This window comes from Accipiter gentilis, chromosome 19, assembly GCF_929443795.1.
Source record: "Accipiter gentilis chromosome 19, bAccGen1.1, whole genome shotgun sequence".
NCBI classification, from domain to species: domain Eukaryota; kingdom Metazoa; phylum Chordata; class Aves; order Accipitriformes; family Accipitridae; genus Astur; species Astur gentilis.
This window is the reverse complement of record NC_064898.1, coordinates 25,209,465-25,220,934: the sequence shown is the minus strand read 5'-3', so window position 1 is coordinate 25,220,934 and position 11,470 is coordinate 25,209,465. Positions and strand designations below refer to the sequence as shown.

At 42.6% G+C, this 11,470-nt stretch overlaps 1 protein-coding gene across 4 annotated transcripts in view; it reads right to left on the bottom strand.

Moving 5' to 3' along the window:
* Nucleotides 1-743: 743 nt before the first annotated feature.
* Nucleotides 744-11,470, bottom strand: part of GUCY2F (guanylate cyclase 2F, retinal) — a 52,602-nt gene continuing 41,875 nt past the window's right edge. For 3 of the 4 annotated variants that reach the window (XM_049823495.1, XM_049823498.1, XM_049823496.1), the window contains one exon: nucleotides 744-5,532. In XM_049823495.1, the coding sequence (XP_049679452.1) occupies nucleotides 5,394-5,532 (139 nt within the window). In that variant the 3' untranslated portion in view covers nucleotides 744-5,393. Of the gene's footprint in view, nucleotides 5,533-10,749; nucleotides 10,842-11,470 lie in introns of all 4 variants that reach the window. The other variant, XM_049823497.1, reaches the window with a different exon arrangement.

Genomic DNA, 11,470 nt, shown 5'->3' with positions numbered 1-11,470 from the left:
TCAAATGATTATTTTTAGCACAGGTAAGGTCAGTGATGAGTGTCACACTAGGGCTTTCTGGCATGACTGAAGTGGAATGCAAGGATGTGTGGCTACAACAGTAGGAAATCCTTAGCCCACCTCCACCAGTGATGCCCATGGACTTGCACCCAGCTGATGACCACTGTTATTGTGTGTGAGTGGGTAGGTGAAGGGAGGAAAGGGTCTACCTGTGCAGAAGACCTTGCCAGACCATGTTCTCGATTGCACGGATAGAAAGAAGCAGGTTGCCCTGATGTCTTCCAAAAAGCCATTGCTGGTATGAGGACGGAACGTTGCAGGGAAGGGAGGACTCCTGCTGCACTGACTGTGGAGCTGTCCCTGACCTCACCACCAAAGGGCACGTCTCTACAATGCCAAGGTAAATAACGAGACCTTCAGGAGTGGTATTGCCCCCTCCCTGCTTTAGTTTTCCCCGACAGAGGTCCTTGCAGCTGTTTGGACATCCATCCACGCTTGGCTGCTCCACACCTTCCTTGGGTTCTTCTGCAACTCCCCATACCTCCTCTGCCTGACTGTCCTGCTGCTGGCTTGCATATTTTGAGACCTGCCTCTAAATTATTGAATAATGGAGTGAATATCTGAACAGGGGTCTCCAGAGGTGCCTTATCTGCACAGAGCTGAAAAGTAAGATGAGAAGTAAGCTGAAGGTAAATATACGAACAAGGACAAGACTTTCAGGTGGAGGGATAGGTCTCCAGGGATCTTTATTGGCATTTGGTTTTAGTTCACTGTTAAAAATACTGTATGAAACGTGAACTATATTCAGACAGGGTATGTTGTGCATAAATACATCTTCTACAGCTCTCAGCGGGTTTGCATGATTACAATAAAATTCACCCTATAACATTAGTGGTAAAACCTCTGGCAATCACATGGTAGGTTCTTGTTGATAGTGGTTTCTAGAGTGTGTGCTTCACTATCTGAGAAATCCACCAAATGACTTGTCCGTAATCACCTGAGAAGTCTGCTGTGGAGCTACAAAACTTATATTTGCTGCTTCCCGCCCCCATCTTCCTCATTACAACACCCAAACACCAGTTTTAGGAGCAAAATAACAAGAAAAGAGCATGATACAGTAATCACAGTTAGTATGGGAAGAAATCTCATGAGTAAACCTAAACCTGTCTAAACAGAACAATGCCAGGAAAATATAAATATGTTTTATGGCTTTCTAACAGTAGAGGTTATCACACTCAGGGATGCGTCCTTGGCCTCTTCCTGTTGAAATGAAGAGGAAAAAAATACCACTGGCTTCAAAGAGAATTAAGAATTATCCTGGGATTACTAAAGTCATCAGTGATTAGAACTTTGCTTCTCTGCTACCCTTTCCCACAGATTTACTATTTTATTTTTTTAAATAAATTCAAAGAATGTTGTTTATTTTACAAGACTACAGGCTGAAGAATCCAAAACCTGTGTGCAGAAGGGCAGATTGAAATCCTCTTGTTTAAATAGTCTTCAGCTGGAAAATTCAGGTTTTGGCTACCCAATATTTTCTTAAAATTGTCTTTTCTTAGACTAACAAAAACACACACGCCAAATACTATTTCTTAGTGGCTAAGTATGAAATAAAAAACTGGGTACCCCAAAATTGAAATCTATATGTATCTGTATGTATGTGTAGATTTTGAAAAGGAGTATATATGCATAGTGGTAGACTGAAGAGGAGAGTTGTGGGGTTTTTTTTCCTCATGCATTTACGAATGTTTAATTTGATATATAGCAGAAACAGAAGGTCACTGTCCCTCCTGCTCACTGTCACATTACCAGCTAAATGGATTTGTGGGAAGTTTTTCAGGGGGCAAGTCGCTTCACAAATTTTATGATTTCTGCTCATATGTATCTTCTTTTACATCCATTTTGCCTGTGTACTGGGAAGAATAAGTGTTTCAGAGAGGGTTAGCACTTCTAGACAAGCCAAGTGTCAGAATTTCCAGACCCAGGGAAAAGATTAGGGAGTCCAGCACCTCCTCTGACCCAGTGATGATAACTATGTGGGAGTGAGGTTCATCCAACTTGACTTTATTCATCCTTGATGTAGGTTTCTCCACCTGAGCTGATCAGTGCAGCTCCTGTTAAAGTCGATGACAAGCAATTTTAGGGCATGGTTCATCCATCTGAGTACAGATATCCAGGATGGGATTAAGACACGTTAAGACACCCAACTTTAAAGGTGTATCTCATTAAACATACCTGTCTAGTATTATTTCGGATCTTAGTGTCTGCTGTCTGGCCTCCAGCTGCCACTGCGAAAGGCTTTGGTGCTGTCTTATTTATCAGCTCTGTCTGGATTTGCAGGTACTCCAGGGCATCCTAAACTTCATTAAGCACCTGTGTCTCAGCAGCTGAATTGCATCACAGGTATGTCCATTTGGGTATATCTGCATACACTAGGCTCCCATTGCTTGAATGGAGACATTCCAATAGTCAGTGAAGTTTAGGGGTGACTGTGCTAGCCAGATGTAGGCACCCATTTTAGGTTCAGCTGAGTCATTAGGCTCCCTGGACTTTTTGACTTGATGTCCATTATGTGTAGTGGGAGCTGCCACACCTTGCAATTCTCTTTAGCCAACATGTAAGGTCAGGTTGGTGGAACCCACACCACTACATAACAGAATAGCACTCGTCATAGAATCATAGAATGCCCTGTGTTGGAAAGGACCTTAGAGAACATCCAGTCCAACCCCCCTGCCACGGGCAGGGACACCTTCCACTAGACCAGGTTGCTCCAAGCCCCATCCAACCTGGCCTTGAACACTGCCAGGGATGGGGCAGCCACAACCTCTCTGGGCAACCTGTGCCAGAGCCTCACCACCCTCACAGTAAAGAATTTCTTCCCAGTATCTAATCTAAACCTGCCCTCCTTCAGTTTAAAGCCATTACCCTTTGTCCTATCACTACATGCCCTTGTACGAAGCCCCTCTTTGGCTTTCTTGTAGGCCTCCTTTAGGTACTGAAAGGCTGCAATAAGGTCTCCCTGGAGCCTTGTCTTCTCCAGGCTGAACAACCCCAACTCTCTCAGCCTGTCCTCACAGCAGAGGTGTTCCAGCCCTCTGATCGTTTTCGTGTCCCCCCTCTGGACCCGCTCCAACAGGTCCCTGTCTCTCCTGTGCTGAGGACCCCAGAGCTGGACGCAGAACCGCAGGTGGGGTCTCACCCGATCGGAGCAGAGGGGCAGAATCCCCTCCCTCAACCTGCTGCCCACGCTGCTGGCGATGCAGCCCAGGACACGGTTGGCTTTCTGGGCTGCAAACACACGTTGCTGGGTCATGCTGAGCTTCTCATCAACCAACACCCCCAGGTCCTTCTCTGCAGGGCTGTGCTCAATCCACTCATCTTCCAGCCTGTATTTGTGCTTGATCAATGTTTTAAACATGTGAAAATAATGGAAAAGGCATGAATTACTCAGAAATTGTTTGATTTTAAATTCACGTTTGCACAGACCAATCCACATAATGTCCCTCCCTGGAACTGTAGATTGAGGTATATTGTGTCAGAATTGCCTGGCCCATGTATATTGTATAGGACTTTATTCCTGAATGGATCTGCAAACAGAGGGTGAGCACAGTGCAGAAGGTGAAAGCTTTCCTAAGCCCTCTTTGACAGCTCAAGTGTCGTATGAGCCTTTCGACATACGTCTTTCAAGGGCCAACTTCTCCCACCCGGAATATCAACTCACATCACTAAATAGGCAAAAGCTTCTTTCACAAAACCAGGTTCCACAGAGTAAAGTCACATTATTAAAGAACATTAACAAATTTCCCTTCCATTTTCACTTTTCAGATGTTTATACTCCAAACAGCTCTTACTTTGACAATTCATGTGTTTTATACTTGCTACAGTGAATTAGTTGTGAAAATAATATCTTCCTTAGCTTTGTGGAGTCTCGCTTGCCTTGTTTCATAAAGGCAATTGTTTGCAATAACCAAAGAAGGTTTGGCAAGTGGTTGTTGAGTCTTATTTATCATCTGAATGATAAAAATCTGCTCTGGTTGCTCTGATGAGAAGAATTCAAACTGAGCTTGAGAAAAGTCTCCATGTTTTCAATGAGCACCTTCTGGTGGTAATACTGATTAAATTACTATATCTGCTGTTCTCTTCAGCCTTGCAGAAGAGAGAACAACAATTCCCAGCAGACTGTTAGAAGCCAGATGTTGAACGGGAGTAAAAAATCTGGAAGAAGAAGTGGCCAACAGCAAAATTATTTGACCTTGATGAAGTGTGCTCTATGAGAAGTGCCTACAGGCCAAATGCTGGCCCTTTGCAGAAAGGTATTTTTACCCGCTGGGAGGCTTACTTTGAAGACAAGTGCCTTTGAGACCACTTGGAGACTGGGAAGGAAAAAAAGCGATATGTTTTAGGCTTTGCGCTGCTTAAGTGATGTACTTTTCATTCCCTCAGCTCCAGTTTTACAGGAAAGAAAATTCATATCTCATTAGTATTACTCAGCTGAAGGAACTGCAGAATGTCATTCTCTGCATCTCAGTTTTCCAATATCTTGGCTTTCCATTTTCATCCTGCTTTGGGATGAGAAGTGTAAAATGTTTTAGATATGCTATATGTATGTGTGTAGAAAGTGAAACAAAATGTTCTTCCAGTTCAGATCTTGAATTGCAGAGATGACATATTTTGACATTTTGAGCAGAATCACATTTTGGCATTTGGAAACAAATATTGATTCATACCAAACTGTTTCATTTCAAAACTGTCATTTCAGTTTGAAAATAGCATTAAAATGGCATTTGCAGCTGAAATGTCAATTTAAAAGAAAATGTTTCAGCTTAAATTGACATATAGGAACAAAACATTTTGATTCAAAATTTCCTCTTGTGGGGGAGTGAAAAATATTTTTTGTTGTTGTCAAACCCACTTTCTTCTAAATTGCACTGATTTTCATGAAACCAGAGTTTCCTACAACAACAAGAAAAATCTATATAATGCAAAACAGTTAAACCATTTTAGCACTTGGCATTATTGTTCAAATCCAGGCCCAAGTGCAGCCAGGCATGTTTGTGCTGCCACGCAGACCTAGCTAAAATATTCTTTGGGCTCATCCTTGTGACAGTTGCTGATGAAGAGCTGGCACTACCATCGCCACCACCATCACTTTCCTCCCCAATGGACCCCTGCCAAAAACTCACACATACAGCTCTGAGTTGGTGCCCAGTTTCCCAAGAGATGATGGTCAGGATTCATCTGCCTGCTCAGGTTCACCCTCTGCAAGAGCTAAGAGGTTTCATCAATTATACTGCTTTTGGCTGGAAGGGAATTAAATGGAGGGTGTGAACTCCTCTGCTGGGTTGGCTTCAAGGTGTCCATCCTGATCTTACTAGTTTTTTGCTGTGCTCTTCTCAGATTTCATCCTCTTCAGTAGTGATTCCAGCCTCCTTCATGCTCCCCAGCTCTTTAAAGGTTGCTTTTGTCAGTGTCCTCTTTGTCCCCCTCAGGACAGATTTGAGTTTCCTGGTCAGGACATCTGGCCAGTTGTGGCTGTAAAACAGAGAAGAGAGCAGGAGTTAGGAACCCTGCTCACTAAGAAATAGCCTTTCTTTTTGCACCACTTTGTGTCAGACAAAGCAGAAACAATAGATGTTCTCAAAGCCATCAAGAAGCATCGGGCAAGGAGGGATGTTGGCAGAGAACTGCAGGGATGCGGTGGTCCTAATAAACCATACAACCACCGGAGCTGTTCCATGGGTTAATGGGATACACAGAGATTTCATCCAAGGATATCCACTTCACAAATGTAAATTACATTTACATAAAAACAACCAGAGGGCTTCAACTGCTCCTGAAAAACATTCCTAACTGCATCACAAGCCTCATAAAGCCCTTAGCTGGTAATAAATCAGCTGGGCTTCTCCAGGTTTAAGGTCGTTCACTGCCACCAGTGAGAAATCTGAAGGTCCAGCTGCTCTGACAGCCCCATGATCTCACCAAGCCCAAGACAGGATGAGCAGAGAACCAGAAAGCCCTGACGTCCATCTCAGATCCAGGTGGGGTTTTGCTGCCTTAGCCTGGCACTGTTCCTGACAGAATGAGCTCTGCTGAGTACCAGGACTTAAGAGCTGGGCTGAGAGACTACATCTAGATCCAGGCTAGTGAACTGATGTGATGGAGCTGAAGAGGATCATTTGTTGTGATGCTCCAAGTGTTCACGATGCCCAGGTTCTACCATCTGTCAATGGGCACAGATTTATTACAACATAATGGGTGTTTCAGAGACAAAACAAACATCAAGGACACGTAGAAGGCCAGAAGCTGAGTGAACGGCAGGGCTTTAGGTAAGTGTCAACTCTGCAGCTGTCCTGTCCTACATAAAGTATCGTATAAAACCAAATTTACTGTGCATAATAGAAGAAAATATAATTCCAGCTGTTGTAAACCAAAAAGAACCTAATGCCAACCCATACAAATAACACCATTGTGATTATATAGATATTAAAAAGAAATAGCTGAGAAATTGTTGTGATTATACATAGATATATATATATGGTTTTAAATTGTACACACCATTGTTGTGTACAATGAACAAGCAATTACTTCAGAATAGAAATATATGTAAAACTGACTACATGAAGCAGGGATCCCATAGCAATAGGACAAGGGGTAATGGTTTTAAACTAAAAGAGGGGAGATCCAGACTAGATATAAGGAAGAAATGTTTTATGCTGAGGGTGGTGAAACCCTGTCCCAGATTGCCCAGAGAGGTGGTCGATGCCCCATCCCTGGAACGTTCAAGATCAGGTTGGATGGGGCTCTGAGCAACCTGATCTGGTTGAAGATGTCCCTGCTTATGGCAAGGGTTTGGACTAGATGACCTTGAAAGGTCCCTTCCAACCCAAACCATTCTGTAATTCTATGATTCTATATCAAGAGTGTGAGATATGAGGTCTTGAAAGGAGGGGAATGAATATTATTAGGCCCGAGGACTATTCACACTAATGACCAATTATTACTATAGAATTGTTAAGTAACCTAAAGAAACTGCCCTTAATGACAGCACAGGGTGAGCTGTCTTTAAAGTATCTATTAGATATCTATACAGTATATAAATATAATTTAAAAAATATATATAAGACTATAGCAAAGTCAACTAATAGCACTGGCACTAGAACCAGGTGTGCAGGCTTGACCACTCTGACACCCTGTATTGTAGCACTACATATCTAATGCTTTTTTGTTATCATTCAAGGGAATCATATTTTATTATTTGACCTAAGGTTCTGCAGGTGGTGTTTGATGGTCTAGTTACCTGTGCCTGAGGACTGGCTATTAAATCTGGATAAAAGAAGAGAAGAGCCAGGACCTCCAAACTCAGCACACATCATGTTCCCTTCACTCTCACACTCAGTGGGAGACCAAGGGCAGCCAAGGACGACCAAGGGCAGCCAAGGAAACCAAGGGCAAAAAACAGGAAAGAGATCTAAAGGCAAATTTCTGAATCTTAAGAAATCACCCAAATGTATCAACCCAATGGGATTTAGGATCCACCCTGAAAATTCATTCATTGAACTTCGTGAGAAATTGCTGATGCCCTTGTCAAAGATGATCCCAGATGTTTTGCAACTACTAAGGAAATTAAATTTCTTTTTTTTTCTTTAGGCCTTTCTGGTGTTGGATGAAGAAGATATGCCTTCCAGTGTGTTGCCCTGCATACCAAGAGAGAAGTAGCTGATAGAGTGGAAGAAAGGGGGAAGAAAAAGATATCATGGGAAAAAAGATCAATGGAAATGAGTGTTTGGTTTCTGCAGTTCTGGTTTTAATCTTTGGAGACATCATGCAGGCAAAATCATCTGAGATTATGCCTGCAGTGAGGCTGAAGGAGTACACTGTAATTGTGTGGGTTTCTGTGTAGGTGTGGGTTTCACCTTTGAGGACAGAGAGAATCTTTATCAAAAACCCCATCCTGAATGAGCTTTCAGATCTTAACTGCTGCTCAGTCACACCTTGCTAGTCTATGGCTTGGCCAGCAAGATGCAATGATTTGGGTGTTTACTGTATTTCTTGAACAAGAAAGAACCGTGAGGGATCTCCTGTCACTAAGCTGAGTTCATGGGACGAGAGGTCAGACTAGAGGGAGAGGCAAAGTCTTGAGGGGAAAGAAAAAGGGAGAGAAAATAACTTTAAAAACTGAGCCTCAGTACTTTTAGGAGATCCCAGACTGGTCCTTTGTCCGCGCAGGACACACTACCCATATTGTTATATATCTGAAGGTCAGCAAAGAGCAATACATGTGACACGAAGATTTATACACCATGGATCCCTCCCTAAATACAGTAGCTACCAATCACCTTGGGGTGAAATCTTGCCCCTTGGAACTCCACAATGAACTCTGACAGACTTGCATGGAGTCCAAGTCTCATCTCCAAAGCGAGCTCAACCTAGGGACCATGGGGAATCATTGACCTCTCTGTGGGACCGTTCTCGGCTGGGCCTTGAGGGAGACAACTCCCTTTCTCCATACCAGAAGCACTGTAAGATGCTAGAGGTGGGATTCAGCTGCCTGAGGATACTGTCTAGCAGTATTTGGGATGGCATGGTTTATCCTACGTGGTCTTCAGATGCTGTTTCGTCTGCCAGCCTTGCACAAGTGTCTCTGAAAACCATGGTACTCGGGGCTGAATCCCACTTGCATGAGTGGGTTAGTAGGTCCATGTTAAGATCACAGATCCTACTGCAGGACAAAGTATAAGGATCACTAGTGGTATAGCCAAGAGGTTTTTCTTCAGATAACCGGAGGTGCACTTTGGTTTTCGTCATGCTTTGCCGCACATTTTTATCAAGATTAGGACACAACCATCACTTCTCTTCAAAAAGAGGTGTCCATCAAGGACAACAGAGTCCACAGTCACTCTTTCAAGGTTAAAGGATTCGCTTCCTGAGCATGAGAAGCAGAGTCTTGGCCTTCCTTTAGACTCCAGGCCAGATGTACACTCCAAAATATATAAATACTTTGAGATGGGGATCCCTATCTTATCCTAACAAGGACCTTGTGAGACTGTTAAGAGTTTACAGTCCCAGACTAATGGGGCTGTAAACTGGGTGACTGGACTATAGATCACTACATCTGAAATCCTTGTATAGAATTCCTTTATTGCTGTCAAAGAAAACCAAGGTTATTTATGGCATATTCCCTTTCATCATATATGTCTAAAATAGGTTAGCTGGAAACATCACTAAATCACCAAGTGGGCATGTGGGAACAAGTGGATGTTGAGGACATAATTGCCTCCATTGAAAGCTTCATGCACACACGAAGGATTGAACTAGGACTGTTGAAACGCTCCAGGTATAAATGGCTTATTGATTTTTCTGCTATTTCCCATGAATTGAGCCAAGTGGACTAATGAAGACCTTCTGTTCTCTATAATGTACTGCTAATCAGCCTTGTTTCAGTGCAGAAGTCTACGTCTGTGGGTGATATAAGTACTAAATGTTTTTGTATTAGTATATGTACAGTTTTTTTCAAGCAGGGCTAACTAAAGTGAGAGATCTTCTTTGTCTCTGGCCTTGGAGGAATAGCTTGTGCTCATAGGTGGAGATCAGCAGGGCGGTCTTCTGTGCCTTGGAGCTTATGTTTAGCAGCGAGTGTTCACATATGGTAGTGCTTACGCTGGTCTCTGCACAGTGTGTCCCATATTTAAATCATTTTTTTAAATGAAGAATTTCTGCCCAGCTTGTAGAATAGGGAGAGCCTCAGACAAAAATTTAAAAATCTCTTAAGGGAGACAAAACAGCCTAGTAACACCCCCTGAATCTTTAAGAGTTGTGGTTGGGAAAGAGGAACACAGCCAAAAGTTGTCTGCTGTGTTTTATCCTTGTAAGAAATTGGATGGAGCTTTAGTCTTTAGAGTAATCTATCAACTTGATATGGTGTATCTTAGGGGTTTGTAACCAGCCTATATCTAGGTACTCTGGGCTTTCATCCACCTCTGCCTTTTTCTAAGAAAATGGAAATTAAGTAAAAGTTAGTTCAGAGGCACTGAGCAGAAGCATTGTTGCTGCTTTCAGAGATATTAATAAAACCAACCATACAGCATTTTCACAGGACATCAGACCCTCTATGTGCATGTGTGGGTGTGCGTGCTTATATGCCAGCCTTGCCCCTGTAGCACCTATTAGATCAGGCAGCTTAGGTCATGCTGTTATACTTCATGTAGCTTCTGAATTCCAACCAAATCATCCTAAATCCACATTTCTTTCTTGTACCAGTAGGTACCATAGTGATGAATAACAGAGCTGCATCCCGTTTTCTGTCACGAGACATGGAATTACACTAGGCAGGAGATACACATTACAGGAAAGCAACAACAGGCAATTTGGATTCTTCCACACTTGAACTCCAGCTTTATGTCTGTGTTTACCATGGACTGAGCAATTCCTGGCACAGTGCACATCGACATCCAGTGGATCGATAATCCACTGCAGGTAAACACATTAATAAAGTATGTCTTTCAGGAACGAATGTGATAATAGGTCATAAATTTGGTAGGAAATCGGCCATCAAGGTTACTACTGTCTTTAGACAGCTTTGCTGCTCTTCTGAGCGCCTTTGAATGAGACACTTTAAAAGAATAATACATATTTTTGACAAAAAAAAAAAAAAAAAAGGACATGACACTAAAACCAGCAAAGTGCAGACAAATAACACATAAGCAGACACTAAATAGCAGAGCTACGTTGGGACTGTCCTACAGCTACTACCTCAGATCTAGGCCCTTTTGCCAAGGAGTTTTTCAGCTTTCCTCCTTTTGAACTCTGCAATTTCTTCCGTGGGTAACCCATGAGCTCTACACCTGCAGTGAACATGTAGGCCATTAGAGAAAGAACCAATTCAGTTTCATCTGCAATAAAGAATAGACCATAATGGAGACCGAGTGAAAGGAAAGTGTCTTCTGATGCAAAAAAGGAAAACAAATATTGGGCCTGGTTCCGATTTTATTTATTCCCCTCTTGTATTACTTCAGCTCGACTTACTGCAAAGAGTGAGGTTAGCTACTTTAATTTTAAGTGTCCTGAAATTAAGTGCCTGCTCTGAGACGGGCATCTTTTGCAATCTGTATAACCAAGCGCATCCAGAGGGCTCTTGGCACATCTCAGACACTTCTCCCAGGATGAGAGGAATGACTTTATTGATTGAGAAACACAAACATTATATCTATCAATCATGTCTGTATCCAGAATCTATTAGAAAAGATTAATCCCAGGAGAATTATTCCATTATTCCTCTGATCCTCCCCCTCATTCATTAAAGGGAAGAGCACGACAAAACTGCTGTGAAGATCTTGCCTTCAGTTAGTTGAGCTCCTGCCTCAGTGCCTTTTGGTCTTCTTTGCTTTCAGAAACTCCCAGCTCTCAAAGCTATGGGCACATTTCCAAATGGAAATCCTATTTAACTGTCCCTAGAGACAGCCAGTTTTCCCTG